Genomic DNA, 18,408 nt, shown 5'->3' on the forward strand with positions numbered 1-18,408 from the left:
GTTGAATTTTTAATTTTCACCCTTACAGACTTTGTGAGATTTTTTTTTCTCTTTAACCTGTCATTTCGAGTTTAAAACCTAAATATAAAGGCGTAAAAGTGACTTGTTCGACATAAATTTCAATTGTTTTAATTTTAGACTTCAAATACGAATGGTTTAGACAAAATTAAAAGACAATATTCCTTGATGCAACAGTGCACAACATTAAGTATTCATAGCTTGAAAAGAGCATGAGGCAAATCTAGTAATAGAAGCGGATGAAACTTTCAAACCATCCGACTCAGAAGTTACCTGAATCTATTTCATATTCTCTATTGAATAAATTTATTTCAGGTGAAGGTTTATTCTAAGCTGGGATCCAATTAGTGAGGAAACAATGAGTGCCACAGGCATCATTATTACTATTGTACAAAGTCACAAAGACCGACAACATTTCCATTAATTTCACACTTCTATAAATACAAGTGATCTTCTGCACAACTCATGGTCTGAACAAGTGATCTCCTTAAGTTGGATTTTGGAAAAATGGATGATTAAGTGCTTGCTGCGCTGTTAGTCGTTCAGATGGTTCATATTTCAATAAACCATGCAACAGATCTACGAGCGATGATCTACAGTTCTCTACCCTTTGAGCTAACATATCCTGCATCATTAATGATGAACATCCCGTCGAGTTAATATATATATACAAAATAAAATGATACGAATTACAGACTCCAAAACAAAGAGGAAGAAGAACAATAACAACCTTGAGACGATCAAGCTTCCTTACAGCCCTGATGCTCTCCCTAGAAATTGCTCCTTCAGGCCAATTCAATCTCAATCCTCTTCTGAAATATTTTTCAGCCCCCCGGCTACACAATCAATGATAGCAAAATGTCAGTGAAATACATAAATTTTGTTACCCATTAACAGTTTGACAAATCATTCACCGGTAGCAAGAGCAATAAATGGGAATCTAAACAAAATTGTGATGTTGAATTTGCACAAGAAATCAATTTACGCATGTAAAAATCATTGGAGAATACCAAGTTCCTCCCTTACATTTTAAGAAAACAACTTACTTGGCCTTTTGAATCATGTGCTCTGGCAGAGGTCCCAACACTCTCTCCATCATTGCCAAATGTTCCAAGTTCTCGTGTGTCTGGAATAGTGCTTCACCCTAATAAAAAAAAAAGATCCAAATGCTTTAGTCTCTAATAAGAAATCCCAAATTAGATAGTAATAATTTAGAAATTCAGGACGAACCAAGCATAACTCTACAAGTACACAACCAACACTCCATAAGTCGCATGGATAAGTCCAGCCTACACCTGAAACAAAAGATGATAGCCCACATCAGAAAACAACATTTTGAGCACAAAATCGTGCAGTTAATCAGCACTTGACACCTAGGGACCTGTGTTCTAGTATAAAATCAGAGGTAGATATAAAGGGCACACGTCATGCTAATCAAACAAAAAGAGTAGATAATTACATAAATACCACGAAGAGTGCTCTTAATACAGTGCACTGGGGCTAGATGCAAGACACAGAATGAGTTGCGAGATAAAATTTACAACTATGAGGGTTAAAATGGCTGTCAATTAGAAGATGGTCACATTAAGAAGGAATTCATCCATCACAACAAAAAAATCGTTTTCAAATAAATTTAATATCTAGGTTTTATAGAATATGTGTACACCTTTCTTCTGGTTCCTAAAACATTTTGCAAGGTATACATAACGTCCATACTCCATACCCCTCTACCAATCACCAAACTTGGTGTGCTTGGCACAAGAAAGATGCATAAAAGCAAACAGAGAGGAAAATACATTTGCATTGCCAACAGAGTAACTAGTTACCTAGAATAACCTCAGGGGCTCTGTAATGTCTTGTGGACACAATGGAGCTATGGTTTTGATTATCAAATGCAGTACTACCAAAATCAATCAGCTTAATGGCACTCGACTTTGGCAAGCACCTGAAATGTGTTTCATCTGAAGAATTTCTCTGTACGATTTTCAAGAATTTTTTACGTTATAACCATGTCCAACCCAAATCTAATGTCTATACTATTTTTCAATTGTGAAAGGTCAAATACCTTACAGCCTGGTACCCTTATATATTCAGAAGACACAAGAAGTACATTTTCTGGTTTCAGGTCAGTGTGAATTAGGCGTAAATCATGCATATCTGCCAGATGATAAATCATAGAGAACAAGATGTTACACAATGGGACAAAATATCAAAAGCAATCCTGGCCCTGAATAAAGAATACAGGCCAAGAAAAAGAAGGGGAGATTGATCAGGATAGATGAGAGCATAATAAAACAGTATCCACACACACATGCTACAGATTCCAATAGCTGACGTCCAAATTCCCGAGCAAGATCCACAGGGAATGGGCAGTATTTATTTCTCTTTAGAAAATCAAATAAACTTGGTCCAAGCTTCTCAAATACCTGGTAACACCATTAAAAATGCATTCAAAGGAAGGTTTCTGTTTAGTTCCCAGTTTGCTGAATGAAGTCAATGAGGATAAATCACATTTCAACTACCATTACTGACTAATTATACACATCTTACAAATCTTAAGATATCAATCCAGTAAAAGCTCTAGACGATAAACAAAGCAGAGTCAAAAAGCAAAGAAAGCCCATCCACATTTAGGTATATGGAATTACAATAATTAACAAGGAGAACCACAATGAAATGGGATGAAATATTACTCCAAAAATGATTAAAAGGGATAGTTGTTAAGGTGGAGATCAATTAGTTTCCAGCAACTTCTTCATCATTAAAAGTAAAGCTGACAGCTGAATCCATTACAATGTTCCTAAGAAAGACCAGCACCGACAAAATAAATTAGAACAAAATGACAGGTTTCATTGGAATACTTACAATACAAATGTGATTGCGATAATCAAACCAGTTTCGAATCTGCACGCAGCTGTACAAGGAAAAAAACATTCAGGTGTATAAGAAAATATGGCAGGATAAGTCAAGCAAATACTCCATCAAGTGAAACCCAGATAATAGGGTGAGCATGTGCACAAGCAACTATTCTATCAACTGAAACCAAGAAACATGTGTAAAATATTTACAAGCAACTATTTTGTCTGCTGAAACACAAAAAATATGTACCGTGAGCCTCTGGCTTTGTCATTCTTAGCAAGATGTTGAAGTATATCAACTTCAATCATTGCTGCATCACGATATTTACGTATGCTCCGAACCACCTTGATTGCAACATACTCCCGTGTTTGACGATCCCAACATTCCAAAACTCGGCCAAAAGTGCCTACAACACTAGCAATTTGCTGAATGGCACAAGCAGAATCACAAAAATTTAATATCTTGTAGATAGCATTAGCACTTGGCTGCTAACCTTCACCCATTTTACTGAGTATTTTATCTGTTACAGAAAATCAAAGGAATGGAGTTCTTCATCAGAAATGAAGATGGAATCCATATATACATAAAATACTGCACTAAAATGTTAGATAATAACCCAAATATAATTCCAGATTTTCAAAATCTTAATTTCCAGTCTATTCCCAATGAAATTAATAACCCAAATTTTGCTGCATACCAAAATGGGAATGTTTTAATGAACTGCAAGAACAACCAAAATAGATGAAATTAAAATGAAAACTTACATCGTGGAGTTAGATTCTCCCCAAGATTAAATACGTAATGCCCCTCACGATCATCATCCCTTTTCGGCGGTGAAGCATGCCTTGAGGCTCCTTCATTTCCAACCACCACCAGATCCCTTTGCGCCTACAAACATCCATCGAACAAAACCATGCCCAGCTAAGTCAGATTATGATAGCCCGTGCTTTGATTAATTCTTATCCATTAAAGAACCCTAACCCTAAACAGAATTCTTGGTGCCCTTGCAGTTTCGAGACTCATGAACTCTTTCTAGAAAACCCTAACTCTATCCTGAATTGATGACCCGAAAATGAACCAACCTCTGGTTCAGATGGCCCCACATCCCAGGCAAGACGAGGCCGTTTCCTGATGCGCTCTTTTTCCACTTTCTCAACTTCCGCTGTCATACTTAAGCAAGCAATTGATCCCTGTTTGTGCTAGACAGAAATCTGCAAGAAAAAATATGAAGAAAATAGAGTTTCACTGTTGAGATAGATTTGGGAAGTAAAGATTGATAAATGATAGATTAAGGTTAGTTGAATCATTTCGTCTTTTCATGAATTTCTTTTGGTTGTTCACATTACCATTAAAAACAGAATACAATTCAACATCGATTAATGTTTCCCGGGGATTGAATAACCATACTGTAGATTGCAATTCCCATCCTGCTAATAATTATATTGAGTTTTCAAGTTGCTCAACACCAAGAAAGAAACCATTGAAGATCTCAATTCATCAATACAGAATTTTGTTCTAAGCAATTAAACCCAACAACGTTTCCACTACAGACAATACCAATTAACAGTAACAACTTTGACACTCATCAAATCTATCTAATCAAGTTTTTACAATGCTATCGAATCAGTATAGGGAGAAGATTGATATTGCAGTATTTTAAGACAGCCATGATTAACTCAAGTGATGCTCCTATTACACAAAAGGATAAATTAAATTAATTACTAACATATTATATTATATTATTAACAAATTCCATTTCATATATGTTCAAATTAAAACATGGAGGCAATTCTTTGACTTCTCTGCGCTCACTTTGGAAAACACCTACATCTTGCTATCCTAATTTTATAAGATAATATGAAAATATAAAGTAAAATCTCAAAATTCACAAAGAAACAGATGAGTTATAAATCAATGCTTATGACAGCGATAGTAATGACACAAGGAATCACTCGCAAGAGCAGAAACACAATTGGGTTCAACTCCTTTTACAACAACGGAACACACCCTTGAACATTTTTGTAAAATTCTTATTCCAAAAGGAGGGTTAATGTCTCACATACAACTGCAGTAAACACTCCCCATTAAAGCAAACAGAAATAATAAAACAAAGCAAAAAGAATGAAGTAATCAAACAATTAAATCAGAAACCCAAACTTACGAAGAGGCAAGACCCGAAAACCTTCAACTGGTGAAGGCGTGAAGACGTGTATCTAAAGAGAACCAAACTCACCGACGGCCAGAAGCAGCAGACGACGGTCGGCGACTCCAATGATGAGATTGTGAACGAGAGCAGAGGCCAGCAGCAATTGCCAGGAATCCACAATACTTGATCACTCCAAATACGGCCGACTAAGAAAATGAATTCCGGACGATGAATAAAGGAGTCTGGAAGAGAAAACGATGAACACGCTATGAGACTCAACACCTGGTGACGGCACGCCGAGGAAGGGAAGCAAGTGAAAACCAAATACGATTAGGGCTCAAAAGGGTAATTGGGACCGACTAAGGTCTCTGAGGGCAGCAAAAGCCAAAAGGGCTAAAATATTCGACGCTAGTATCCAAACGGCAGCGTTTTACCATATATTCGATTCTCTGCAACCTTTCAATGAAAACCAGGCGTTTTGACCAACGAGGTCTTCTCTTAAAAATTTATAAATTAATATTTAATAATTTAACATTTTTAATAAATATATTTATACTTTTCATTTTTTTACTCAAAATTTCATTTTATTTTATTATATTTTCAATTTTAAAATTTATTAAATTGATTATTTTTATTGAGTTGTTAAACTAGTGAGGAGTTTTGACTAAAATGTCGTCTTTAAAAAATTTATAAATTAATATTTAAAAATTAAAAATTAATATTTTATAAATATATTAATATTTTTTATTTTTTCACTCAAATTTTTATTTTATTTTATTATACTGTAACTACACATGTAATATTTTAAAATTTATCTACATGGATAAAATTCGGTAAAATATACCCATTCATATTAATAAAAAATAGTAGACTAAGAAAAAGTAAAATGCTTTGAAAATTAAAATTTTATAATATATTACATTTTGGAAGTAAAATAAAAAAATATTTAATTAAATATTAGTTTTATTAAATTATTATTAACAATTGATGTTATTGAGATTATATCGGCCGGAATGAAATTGAAATTAGATTGATGACGTAGTCGAAATGAGACTGTATTGTGATTGGTTAAAATCTACAAGAGAATAAATATAAGGTGGGTGAGTGTCCAAAGCAATCATTCTGACGCTCAACTCTTCACAGAGTAGTGAGAATGTAATGAAATACTTAAAGTTTTAGTGTCTTAGAATAGCGTACTTTTGTCTCTATGATTTTTCTTCCTTTATATTAAAAGAGATAAAAATAAATATGGTATTTTTCTGATAATCCGACAATAATGTGGTCGTTTGCTTGATATGGGTGGGAATTTTGCGATTACAAACGTAATATGTGTGATAATGCTAACTCCGCGCCAAGACTTGCCTTGTAGGGGGAAGGGCGAGTCTTCTAGTGATGCCTCTGGTATTAAGGTGTATGGGCCTTCCTTTTCTCGCACTGCTTTACGTTTCTCATTTGTAAGATACATGCCACGTGGCCCCATTTTATGTTGACAGCTTATGGCTTACTTGGAATGATTGTTGTGTAGTATTAGAGATTCCCCGGCTGGTTTTTGATTCTTCAGATTTAAAGATAACGCTTTGTCTTCTTGATTACGTGGCGCAATTTGACTACTTGTATCCTTTTGCCTTTCCTTTGTTATAATGACGGTCTCATTTTTTTGTTCATATTAAAGGGTTTACTGGCCATAAAGTGCAACCGAAAATGAGTTTTTGTGAGAGCGTGATGCACTGCTGGAGGTTGCATTTGGTCTGACTATAACACTTCTTCAGATTCGTGATTCTTGGATTTTCTACGAAGATGCAGTCGCAATGGTTCCATAGGCTACAATCAGCTTGTCTATAACGTCCTTTTAATCATATGGTGAGGATTATGTAAGATTTATTCTGAGGCTAAGGCTAGGAAAGTAGTTAGAGAGACAGTTCTTCACATGACCTTTCAACTCGGTGTCATAGGATGAGATAGAGTAATGAAAATGCTTATTTTGCCTATTCCATTTTGGTAGTACAAACATATCTATTTGTGGATTTTGAATCTTGGTTTAGCAAATATTCCTTATATAATTTTAGTGGAATGGAAGGAATACCCGGATCTATGGGCTAGTCAGTATGCACCTCTGCCTCGCCTTGTACGTTAGATTGATAAATGGCCTTCATTCATCTTGGTTCTTGACTTATCCTTTACGCTACCCTCTGATCTTAGATTGGTTTGCCAAGAATCTATAAGCACTTCGAACCGAATAGAATCCACATTTCTCAAATTTTTATACCCAATTATCTGCTTGCCCAGTGATACTTAAAGAGATAGACAATATATTATGAACATCAACCTGATTAAATATAAACAGAATCAAATCCCTTTTCCAGCATCCTGTTGAGTGAGATTAGAAATCAAAAACACATCACAATCTATCTGTTGAGGAGTATAAACCTTACCATTCAAATTTAATGGCACCCATGGATCCTCCCAAATCGAAATGCTTCTACCATGTCAAACTCTTTTGAGAGAACCTGATGCAATCAACTTCTTACTCTCCCACAAACTTCTCCATAAGTAGCTTGGATTACTTTCAATCTCCGAATCTAAAAAAGAGTCAAACGGAAAATACTTGCCTTGAGAGTTCTTGTCACCAATGAATTATCTCTAGTGAAAATTGCCCATGTGTGATTCCATAGATAAATTGAACTCATGTAATTTCTTAAATCCCAACCCACCATCAAACTTCGATTTCACCATCCTTGTTCCCAGCTTACCTAATGCATATCTCGTTTGTGAGAGCTCCCTCTCTCTACCAAAATCGAGCCGCTGCAATTCATAACAAATTATTTGCGACACCAAAAATAAATTCATAGCATATATTGGAAGTGCCTGGAGAACATTTTTTAACTTCACTTCTTTCCCCTCCCTAGATAAACATCTCCACTTATTAATCTCTATTCGCGTCGGTAAACCCAAATATGTCCCCAAGTCTTTTTATCCAATCACTCCAATATGGAACATCCGTCTTATCGCATATAAGAGGTGTATTACGTGAGAAGTATAAAAAAGACTTGAAATAATTAATTAATTGTCCCGACCCCTTAGTTACTCTATGCTCTAATTACATTTAACTTCCCATTTTGTTGATTGATTAAAAAGATATACTTGAAAAAGTCATATAAATTTTTCAGAATAATGGTCATGATGGGGACAATATTCTCGTTATCCATCTGGTACTCAAAGTAATTAACACTCTTTAATATAATTTCACATAAATAATTATATATATATTTATATCTATAAAATTAATATATATATTGATTTTTTATAAGTATTAAAAATATAAATAATTTATATATATATATATATATATATATATATTATGCTTACTCCCACCATAAATTAAATTAACAAATAATTTATAAAAACTTAAAACATTTTTATATGTGATAATTATTAATACAAATATTATTTTTTTCATAATTTTTATCAATTTTTTTAATTATCTCAACATTATTATTCACTTTTATTTTTTATACTATATTATTATATAATTTGATTATTATAATCTTATTTAATTTTATTTTATTTCTAATAAACCTTTCAAAATATTTTTAGTATTTAATAAAATTTAATATTTTTTAAAAAATATAATTAAAAAATTAATAAAAAAATTATATTTTTTATAATGAATAAAAAATAAAATAAATAAAAATTATGAGAGGAAATGAGTATTATTAATATATAACTATTCCTTGTACAGTAGAAATAATATATTTATTTGATTATAATAAACTATATAATATTTATAGATAAATACTAAAAATAGATAAAAAATAATATTGAGTGTGATAATTCTAGAAATAATGAGGATTATAATTTTTTAATATTATTATTTATTTTAAAAAATAATAATTTAAAAAATTAAAATATTTATATACAGATTAATATACATATTGTATTAAATATTTTTAATACTATAAACACTATTATTTATCTTTAAAAAAATTATGACCTAAAAAAAATTAATACCCATACTATAAAATATATTAAATAATATAAAATATAAAATTAAAATCTTAATTAAAAGTTTTTTTAACAATAATAAACCATTAAATCTACACCTATTATAAAAAATTCCTTAAATCCCCAAATCTTAAAATCTCTCTTAATTCTAACACTTTATTTGGAAAAAGTGTAAAGCGGTAAAATAAGATTTTTTTTTTTTAAATTTTATTTTATTTGAATGAAAAATGTGAAAAATGATTATAAGTTAGAATAAAGTTATAAATACTTCAAAACCCTCTAAAACCTTACCCTCTTAATATACTTCAGAAAACCTTCCCTTGGATCTTGTTCGCAAACATAGTGCAAGTGTAAGAGCACTGCCGCCTTTCCCTCCCCTCTCCTCTGGTACAGCTGTGCGCCTCCCGTCGATCGTCCCTCTTATCTTCACGCTGTCAACGCCGTTGCTCCGCTTGGTCCTCGACGTTTTGTCCGCTGGTCCAGTCCTGCCGTTCGGTGCTGCTCCTCGCCGTGTCCTCTGTCACTGCAGGTTTGGATGGGTTTCTTGAAATTATGGTTTCAGATGTGTGCTTGTGAGATCTATTGATGTGCTTTCTAAAATTTGTGATAAATTTTAAGAGTTAGTGAAGGTTTTATTTGTGAGTTTTATTGGACATTCTTCTTAATAAAGATTATCGTGAAGGTTGTATTTAGTAGGTTGTATTTAGTGGGATTATTGAACAATTGTTGAAATAAACATTACTTCCATTCAGAGTTGATTTTGTGAGATTGATATTGTTTCTTAATTATGTTGAAGTATGAGATTTTGTGTGAATTTCTTATTTTTTTGGTATTATGATTTAATCAGAGTGATTTTGTGAGATTGAGGTTGTTTCTTAATTTTATTGAAATGGGTGATTTTGTATGGATTTCTCTTTTTTTTTTTTGGTATTATGAGTTAATCGGGTTCTGGCATTGTCGGGTGGTGAATGAGTAAAGTTAAATAGATTTGTGAAATTTAATTTTAGAACGAGTTTGGGACAGTTTCATATAGTGTATAAACGGGTTTCAATTTGGGTACTTAGAATTCTTGGTATACCCTACCTTACCATCCCTAGCGCCACAACAGGTTTGGTTAATCTGCTTGAGCTTTCTAATAATCTCATTTTCAGGGAGCATAATGGACTAATGAGATGATAAAAGAGCTTAGAGTTAGAACTAACTGAGCTTGGTCTAGGCTTGTTAATGTGATAAACTCTTATGAAGAGCTGAGCTCAAACTCAATAAATTTGATGGAGTCGGGCTCAAGCCTGCCTTCTTTTGTTTGAGCTGACCCTGAAGCTCTGGTTGGCTCGGCTCAATTCCACCCCTTTATGCAGGCGAGCAATAATTATATTATATATGCATGTATGTATGTATGTATGGAACAATTATAAGATGAAAGTTTTTATGCTTATGGAAATTCACTAAATTATGTAATAAGTAATAAATCGAAACAGCTGGCCCATCTTGTAGACCAAAACAAACCGTTTTGTTCTAAAATAATTATTGACAAAGAAATTCTATTTCTATTTTCAATATTTGAAGTTGATGCTTATATTGGATAGACCATCTCTTGTAAATTCTCTCTCATTTCTTTTGTTAATCGACATTTCTTTTTATTTTTTTGGGTCCTCAATGAAAATGAAAATGAACATGAAAATGAACAAAGGGCTAGACCATTTAGAATGGTAACTTCTGTGTTATTTTGCTTTTGCCACTCATTTTTTATTATCACATCTTCCTAAAAATCCAATCCTCCTGACTTCTTATTTCTCTTTTGCTGCAATATGCCAATATTTGTGTTTTGGGTTGACATTTTGAGATCTTCAACTTTGTATTTTTGTTGCAGCTGCAGTATTTGTGTTTTATTGCCATATGGCCTGAAGATTTTTATGTTATTCTGTATTTTTTCTGATGGATTTGATAGATATATGGTCAAATCAAATCTATGGTTAAATTAATCTGAAATAAAATGAAGGTAGTTTCCAAATAAGAAGTCCATTTAAGCCAAAATGACTGAGCTGAACTGAAACACTGTGGTTTGGTTCTGTTGGGTTGGGTTCCTTTAGAAGTTTGGTTCGGTTTGTTCTATAGAAATAGAAGTTTTGGTTAATTTGGTTTCAATTGAACCAATCCAACAGTTAGCCCTAGGTTCAAGTACTGTAGACTCTATCTTCATTAAATCTTCAATGAAAAGTATATAAGATAATTGGGTTTGGGTAGGTTCAGTTAGTGTACGGTAGTAATGGTCGGGTTGGGAATAGGTATGGTAAGCAAAGGGTTAATCTAATCTGGTTCGAGTAGTATATTTATAATAGGATTTGGATTTTGGTATCCTCAATTTCCGGGTATCCTACCTGCTGCCATCCCTACGCTGAACTGCTGAATGCTATCATTCTAAAATCTAGTAGCTGCTGATACAAATAAAACTGATTTTTGGAATGAGATTTTGACAATTTTATATTCCAAAATGCTCCTGATTCTGGGGATTTTTTATTTTTTATATAAAAAAATTCTGCTGGGTATTTTTTTTCATTGTTTCCCCTTTGTTATCTCTTTCTAAATCCATTTGTTAGTATAGTTCTATTCTTGTAGTTGAGAATTTTATACACATGGTTTGGTTTCCATTGCAGCTGGCATTTCTTGGCTTGTTAAGCAATGGTGAAGAGAGGAAGGAATCAAAAGAAGGTTAAGAGGAACTCTAAGCGAAGTTCTCATGAACACTTTCACCCTAAAGACATGGAGGATGAAATTGATGCTTGTAAACATCTTTCTTTTTTTCACCGAGTTTTTCTCTTTCAATGCCTATACTTTTATGCATAAACCTACATGTTTTTTCTGCCTTTGTTTTATTCATCTTTTAGTTCATAGATTTTGGTGTTTTGTACTCTGTGGAATTCATGAAAGCTTTATTTTGTAAACTAATTTCTTTTTTCAATATACCCATGTTAGGCTCATTGCCTCTAAATGTACTGATACCTGAATTCTACACAAATTTTATTATCTATTCTCCTTGCTGTTTAAACGATATTTCATAAAACAGATTATGTGCATTTATTTTTCTGGATTGGATGCTTGTTGCAGTTCACAAGCAGAGGGATATTATTCCACTGGATGTAAACGGTGATGATGGAGAATCAACTGATGATGACGAGGAGCCAGTCTTTGATGATGAGGTTTTGGTTTTCCCTTAATTATCATACTGTAATGTATGCTTACTATTCATGCATTTTTGTTTGGTTAATATGACCAGCCAGTGTAATTTCGGATTAGGTTTATGTACTTTATGGAGGTCTTTTTGTTTCTGTTAATGTTAGTAATTAGTAATATTGTTTACAGGATATTGATAATGATGATGGTGATGATGAGGAAGAGGATGATGATGCTTATGATACTAAATTTGCTTCAAAAAGTAAGTAAAAATTAATGAAATCTTTTAACTTATTTAGTTGCAAATTACATAAGTAAAGGCTTGACTTCTTTGTATTAGTCATTGTTTTTCAAAAGAGTACTTTATTGCATTTTTTAAAAAATCAATTTACTGGTATTATTTGGATGGTGTTTTTCAATTGTCAAAGGGAAACTCATTGCATTAATAGCTTGAGCTGCCTGTTTCACTGGACTTAAAATGAGCAGTTTTTTACTTTGTGAGACTTCTAACAACTGCTAAGTCCATCAGTTCCTGTTGCTGTTTTCTCTTAAACAGCTTCTTTTGTTAATAGTTAGGATAAATTGCCCCTCTTAAAACATCTTTTGGGCACAATGAGCTTAAATTCTTTGTTAATAGTTAATTTATTTTTCTAGATGTGAGTGTATCTAGTACAACTACTGCTTTTTGCTCGTGTTATTTCTTATAGTTGTCTGGATTGCACAGTTGGTACATTCTCAATGACCATACCAATTATCTTTGTTTTTGCAGTTAGAAAGCAGCAAAAATATTTCAAAGAGAAGTTTGGTGCAATGGGTAATGAAATTCATGATGATGAAGATGAAAATGATGAAGACAAGAAGGAAGTATGGGGTGGAAAGAAGCCTCAGTACTATGGTGGTCACGACTATGAGGTGAGGATATAAACACAGCGTGGTTGCTAATCCCCACTCTCACATCCCTTCACTTTTCCTATTTGGTACCTATCTTTGTCTTGTCAGCAACTTACATTACCATGTGGAATATATACACTCGTATCTTCATATGCCTTGTTTTCATTTTTTCAATTAAAGCCTTGGATGCTTTAATATTTCTTTGGAATAACAATATCCTAATGTATTGGTTTGATGTTATTTTTTAGGGCGACTCAAGTGATGATGAGGCACTTAAAGAAGAAGAGGAAGAGATTTTGAGAATGCAGAGGGAGAAGGCAAAGAATTTATCAATGGAAGACTTTGGGCTTGAAAATGTTGGTGAAGATGAGAACAATAGGGAATTAACCTTGGAGGTTAACTTCTTATTATCTTGTTAATTTGTAGTTATGGAAACAAATATGATTGAGTTTTATTAGCTAAGAGAAATCATGACCGAGTGTATTTATTGTACAGGAACTCTCAGTTAAAGGAAAAAGCAAAACGAGAGATTCATTGATCAAAGAGGTGGAGGACAATGTGGACACTTTTGAGGAGGTTAAAAAAGACTTGAATGCTTTGTCTAGAGAGGAGCAAATGGATGTTGTTTATAGGTAAACTTTTTAACTTTAATTTACATGTTCAAACTTAGGTTTACACATCCTGTTGTTATTTTGTGATATCCCATGTTAAATGGTTCTACACATGCATGTATGCGTTGCACATATATTAGCACTATCTACTTAAATTGGTTAAAATTGTAATCATTAGGAAGAACACGACACAAGCACAATCTTTACCATAAGTGTAAATGTTCTTCATCACTTTGGAATGAGTTGAATAATTGGCTTTGTTATTTTTTTTTTTAAAATCCCTCTTCAATATCCTCCCTCTCCTCTTCAAATCTCCTTCACTTGGAAGGAGGGCACATACTCTTTTTCCATTTTGTGAAATTATACATATTATCCCCCGTTTTATGTGTTAGTATCATTTGATTTATTTTGTTGTCACCCAGAGCTTGAAAGGGTTCATTGTATTTCTACAAGTATGTGGTTGCATTTTCCATTGCCACATGTCATTTCCCATAATTCATTTAGTGTGTCTGACGTGTGTGCTATATATTAATGGTTTTCAGATTTCCCTATGTGGTGCTTCCAATTTCATGTTTTAGATATAATTCTTATTTTCCTCAACTATGATATTCCACATGTTGGCTAATATTTCTTGGTACAGTTCTGCACCAGAATTAGTCGGTTTGCTTTCTGAGCTAAATGATGCACTTGAACAGCTTGAAAGCAGAGTTAATCCCCTTTTGAGCACGGTAAGGTTATGTCTCACTTTTCTGCATCTGGTGATGTATGCTAAAGCTGTACAACTGAGTTTCTATTTTCTTATCATAACATGATATATTTTCTAAAATACTGTGTTTTGCTCTTGGGAATTATGATTCAAATTTTTTTGATACCTTTTTAATCAGCAATTTGTATTTATGCTTTCTGTAGGTTAAAATGGGTGGAACTAGACTGGAAGGTGCAGTACGCTATTTGGAGGTGGAGCAACTTCTTTTACTAGCTTACTGCCAAGCCATAACATTCTATCTTCTTCTCAAGTCTGAAGGGCAGCCAGTCCGTGATCATCCTGTTATTGCTCGTCTTGTAGAGATCAAGGGTTTATTAGATAAGGTTTACTGTTCTCTTTATAAAAGTTAAATTGGTTTTTCATTGAATGTCAATTGAATTTTCTTTTTCAGATGTCCCTCTATGTGTTTTCAAGTATGACATGAATAATGCTGAGGAATCACTCACAAATATTGACTTCCCTTTTTGCAACTATCTTGTTCGTTTTATAGTCATGGTGCTTAATGTCACCTGAATTACAGTTTGAGGAAAGGATTGTGCCTCAAACATTGACTTTTTAAACTATTAATATGGAAATGGACATCCAAAGTTTGGTGTTTGATAATTAGAATTAAGCTTTTAGCCTTTCAAATTTATCTTTTCTACTCATTTTGGTGACGGTATTATTTCTTTGTGAAATTAAATGCTACAGGTCCATTAGCGTAATAAGTTACCATTTAATTAACATGTTCTAATTGATTCCTCCAACGTTGTGAAGTGTGGACTCTTCAGTATTTCAGTTGCAATGATTTAAGATCCTACAACTTGTTATTTTCTTACTCCTAATAGGTGAAAGAGCTTGATGGAAATCTTCCATCAGAAATTGAAGAGTTTCTCAAGAAAAATTCTGAGGCTGAAAAAAAGAAGAATAAAGTTAGCAAGAGTGATGCACTTGCATTTGCATCTGAATCCGTCAGAAAAGATTGTAGCTCTTCTCTTGCATTAGCTGAACCTGATGCACAAGAACCAGCAGAGGTGTTACAAAATGCGATTCTTACTTTTTATCATCTTTTCTTTGTTGGTTATTTAATTTGATTGTTCCCTTTATACTACAGCCTTGTAGCACACGTGAATTGGTGAAAATGGAGACTTCAGAGGATCATGTTATCAAAAAGAAAAAACATAAACGCAAGGTTGACGTCCTGACTGCAAATCATTTATTGCACTTCTGTTCAGTGTTCTTTTGCAAGTGGTTGTCACTTCTAATGTGGCTAATGTTGGACTTTCAAAATTGGCAGATTGATGAAGTAGGTTTTCAGAGCCTGGAAATGTTAAAAGTAAGAGCTGCGCTCGAGGAAAAATTAAAACAGAATGGGGTTTTTAGTTCCTTTGCTCCAAAGCCTAATAAAGCAAAGAAGCATGCAAAATCAGTAAATGGGTACTAATTTTGTACTTCTGTTTTATTATTGTTTTGACTTTGTGGGACTAACCCATACATTTTTGATTTCTACAGACAACTTCAAACATATGATGATTTCAACGACGATGCTTTAGATGTTGAGAAAGGAAAGCATGGGTTGAGTAATGGGCATACAAGTTTTATGAGTTCAAATAAAATCTCACAGCTTGTTTCTGCCAGACCTAATAAACCAAAGGTATGCCTTATCAAACTTGGTTCTTCCTTATCTATTTTTGAGAGAATGCTGTGATGGAGGATGTGAACTTAGTTTTCAATTGATTTTTAGCTGCATATGAGTTGATCAATATTTCAGTCTCTGATTGATGAGGATTTCATCTTCAAGCTGTCATCTATTGAATAATGTGCTCCACATAGTTTTACAGCTTTTAGAAAAAAGACCTTGAATTTGAGTGGAACTAAATCTTTTGTTCTTTTGAATTTGTTTTTTACGAATTACTCACGAAGTATCTCAGAAGTTGAAATATTTGATAAATATGGTGCTAACTTTCTCCTAATGTGCCATTTGTTTTGCTGAAAAAAACTCGTTAAAGGTTTTTTCAAAGAACATAACTTATTTTCTGTTGTTTGGTTCAAGTTTATGTATAGATCGTGCAGTGGTGTTATTAGATTTTTCAATGCCTAGAAAATAACTTCCTCTTTTGGAAAGTGGAAATCATTTTCCTTAAACGTGGCTTACCTTTTCCTTTGGCAAATTCTCTTCTATTGACCAATTTTGCATAGTGCCTCAAACATATATTTTCCTCGAAATATTTTCCATGAAACAAATAGAGTCTAAAAGATATTTAAATCTGAAATTGTTGCCAAAACTGATAGAAATTTCTGCTTTCTTCTAATGCTCTTTGAATGATTATACTCTCGGTCGATATTTTTCTGGCAATAAGCTGAATATCCACTGCATCTCCTGCACTTGTACTGTTTTATCAAGGATTGAATCATGGCTTAGGTATCAATATTTTTTGAAGAAATCGTGAAGTGGGAGCAATTGGCTTTAATGACACAGACAAGGTCACTTGTGTATATAACCTTTTTTGTTTCCTCTTATTGTTTGAAGGTCATTTCTGGGGACGATGATTTGCCCAAGAGAGATGATATTGGCGAAAGAAGAAGGAAGCATGAGCTCAAAGTGTTGGCAGGTGCTGGAATCAAGTCTGAGGACGACGCTGTAAATGAACCTGGCACACTTGAGACTGATGAAGGCTCTGACATGGAGGAGGATAGTGATCCAGGAGTTTCAGAAGATGAATTCTACAGAGAAACAAAGCAAATAAGGGATGCAAAACTAGCTGCTAAAGCTAAAATATATGCAAGGTTTGTTTACACATTATGCTTTCGAAAATATTAGCGCCAGAAACCTGTTGGTTTTCAAGTGTTCACTACGAAGGACAATCTGATGTGTGCAAAAGTTCATTTTCAATTCATCATTGGGATTGATGGGCTTGTGTTTCATTCATCAGTTGTGTTAGAATTTCTTTTTAACGACTCAAAATAAAACCTCGAGTCACTTGCCTGTGCTAGAAATAACATTCTCTGCGATATGCCCCTTCTGCAGGAACCCATCAATCCCATCTTTGCCTGAAACAGTCGATGGAAAAAGGCAAATCACTTACCAGGTGAGAAAGCCTTAATTACCATACCATATCTTGATTACACACACGGATATCATTTTTTTCCTGTTCTAATTTGCCAAACTACATCAGATCGAGAAGAACAAAGGTCTGACGCGTCCACGTAAAAAGGACTTGAAAAATCCAAGGAAGAAATACAGGGTATAGTGAAAATGGCTTAATACCTTTATTTGACATGTTACTTTTAGTTGATAACTTAATCGATTGACTCTCTATCTGTCTATGAATGAATCCTCCAGACAAAGCATGATAAACAAGTGAAGCGACGCAAAGGCCAAGTGCAACAGGTCAAGAAACCTATTGGTCCTTACGGTGGTGAAACGTCTGGAATCAACGCAGGAATTAGTCGGAGCATCAGATTTTGAAACCAAGTTGAATTCAAGTCTTTTCATATTCTAAATTTCAAAAATGGCTGCGTATCTTCTCAAAAGCTTATGCTGGGGTATCAAAATTTTGTCGCCCATCTCTTCCTTTCCACAATCTGAATATTTGCGGATAACTTTTACTATATCTATTAACTTTTAAATTATGTCCATCTTCAATATAAAACTAGTCAAATGGCACTGATGATTACAGAAATTATATTTATAAATTATTAATTGATATTTTAGCAATAAAATTATAAAAACCTTTAAACATTTCTCTTTTTTTTTTAAAAAAATTTTAATCTAACTTATTTAATAATGAAATATATAATATAAATATTTTATAACTGTATAGCACATAGAAATATTTCTTTTACATAATTGAATATTTTTAAAATATTATTTATTCAATGATTATAAAATTAAAATATTTTGTAAAAATATAGTAATATTTTTTATAGCAAAAATATCCAAAATGTAATATATCTTACATCAA

General features: G+C 33.2%; 2 protein-coding genes across 4 annotated transcripts; one reads left to right on the forward strand and one right to left on the reverse strand.

The window, feature by feature from the left end:
- Positions 1-287: 287 nt before the first annotated feature.
- On the reverse strand, positions 288-5,406 carry LOC110603798 (serine/threonine-protein kinase AFC3). Of its 3 annotated transcripts, none has more exons than XM_021741715.2 (13): positions 5,111-5,406; positions 3,960-4,088; positions 3,642-3,765; positions 3,371-3,397; positions 3,127-3,283; positions 2,884-2,932; positions 2,330-2,444; positions 2,084-2,175; positions 1,845-1,992; positions 1,249-1,313; positions 1,065-1,162; positions 749-854; positions 288-643 (listed from the first exon to the last, which is right to left on the reverse strand). In XM_021741715.2, exons 2-13 carry the CDS (start codon positions 4,044-4,046, stop codon positions 506-508), a joined length of 1,206 nt encoding a protein of 401 aa, XP_021597407.1. In that variant the 5' UTR covers positions 4,047-4,088; positions 5,111-5,406; the 3' UTR covers positions 288-505. The 3 variants fall into 3 exon arrangements, with proteins under 3 accessions (XP_021597407.1, XP_021597408.1, XP_021597410.1); XM_021741716.2 differs by having other exon boundaries at positions 5,039-5,406; XM_021741718.2 differs by lacking the exon at positions 3,371-3,397.
- Positions 5,407-9,304: 3,898 nt separating this feature from the next.
- On the forward strand, positions 9,305-18,076 carry LOC110603836 (something about silencing protein 10). The gene is made up of 17 exons (XM_021741775.2): positions 9,305-9,554; positions 11,680-11,807; positions 12,131-12,222; positions 12,386-12,458; positions 12,966-13,108; positions 13,336-13,482; positions 13,583-13,719; positions 14,339-14,426; positions 14,608-14,787; positions 15,292-15,477; positions 15,558-15,635; positions 15,741-15,880; positions 15,956-16,097; positions 16,974-17,230; positions 17,472-17,532; positions 17,620-17,688; positions 17,787-18,076. The coding sequence occupies exons 2-17, from the start codon at positions 11,705-11,707 to the stop codon at positions 17,910-17,912; spliced, it is 2,022 nt and encodes a 673-aa protein (XP_021597467.1). The 5' UTR covers positions 9,305-9,554; positions 11,680-11,704; the 3' UTR covers positions 17,913-18,076.
- Positions 18,077-18,408: the final 332 nt, after the last annotated feature.

This window comes from Manihot esculenta, chromosome 16, assembly GCF_001659605.2.
Source record: "Manihot esculenta cultivar AM560-2 chromosome 16, M.esculenta_v8, whole genome shotgun sequence".
Lineage (NCBI taxonomy): Eukaryota > Viridiplantae > Streptophyta > Magnoliopsida > Malpighiales > Euphorbiaceae > Manihot > Manihot esculenta.

What these genes read in the sequence shown, in the direction of transcription:
- LOC110603836 (XM_021741775.2), top strand. Translation starts at nt 11,705, where the DNA reads ATGGTGAAGAGAGGAAGGAATCAAAAGAAGGTTAAGAGGAACTCTAAG. An exon ending in ATAGGGAATTAACCTTGGAG is followed by an intron (nt 13,483 to 13,582) that starts GTTAACTTCTTA and finishes TTTATTGTACAG; the next exon opens with GAACTCTCAGTTAAAGGAAA. An exon ending in AAAGCTAAAATATATGCAAG is followed by an intron (nt 17,231 to 17,471) that starts GTTTGTTTACAC and finishes CCCCTTCTGCAG; the next exon opens with GAACCCATCAATCCCATCTT.
- LOC110603798 (XM_021741715.2), bottom strand. Translation starts at nt 4,046, where the DNA reads ATGACAGCGGAAGTTGAGAAAGTGGAAAAAGAGCGCATCAGGAAACGG. An exon ending in ATCGCAATCACATTTGTATT is followed by an intron (nt 2,445 to 2,883) that starts GTAAGTATTCCA and finishes TGGTGTTACCAG; the next exon opens with GTATTTGAGAAGCTTGGACC. An exon ending in TACTTGTAGAGTTATGCTTG is followed by an intron (nt 1,163 to 1,248) that starts GTTCGTCCTGAA and finishes TTTTTTTATTAG; the next exon opens with GGTGAAGCACTATTCCAGAC.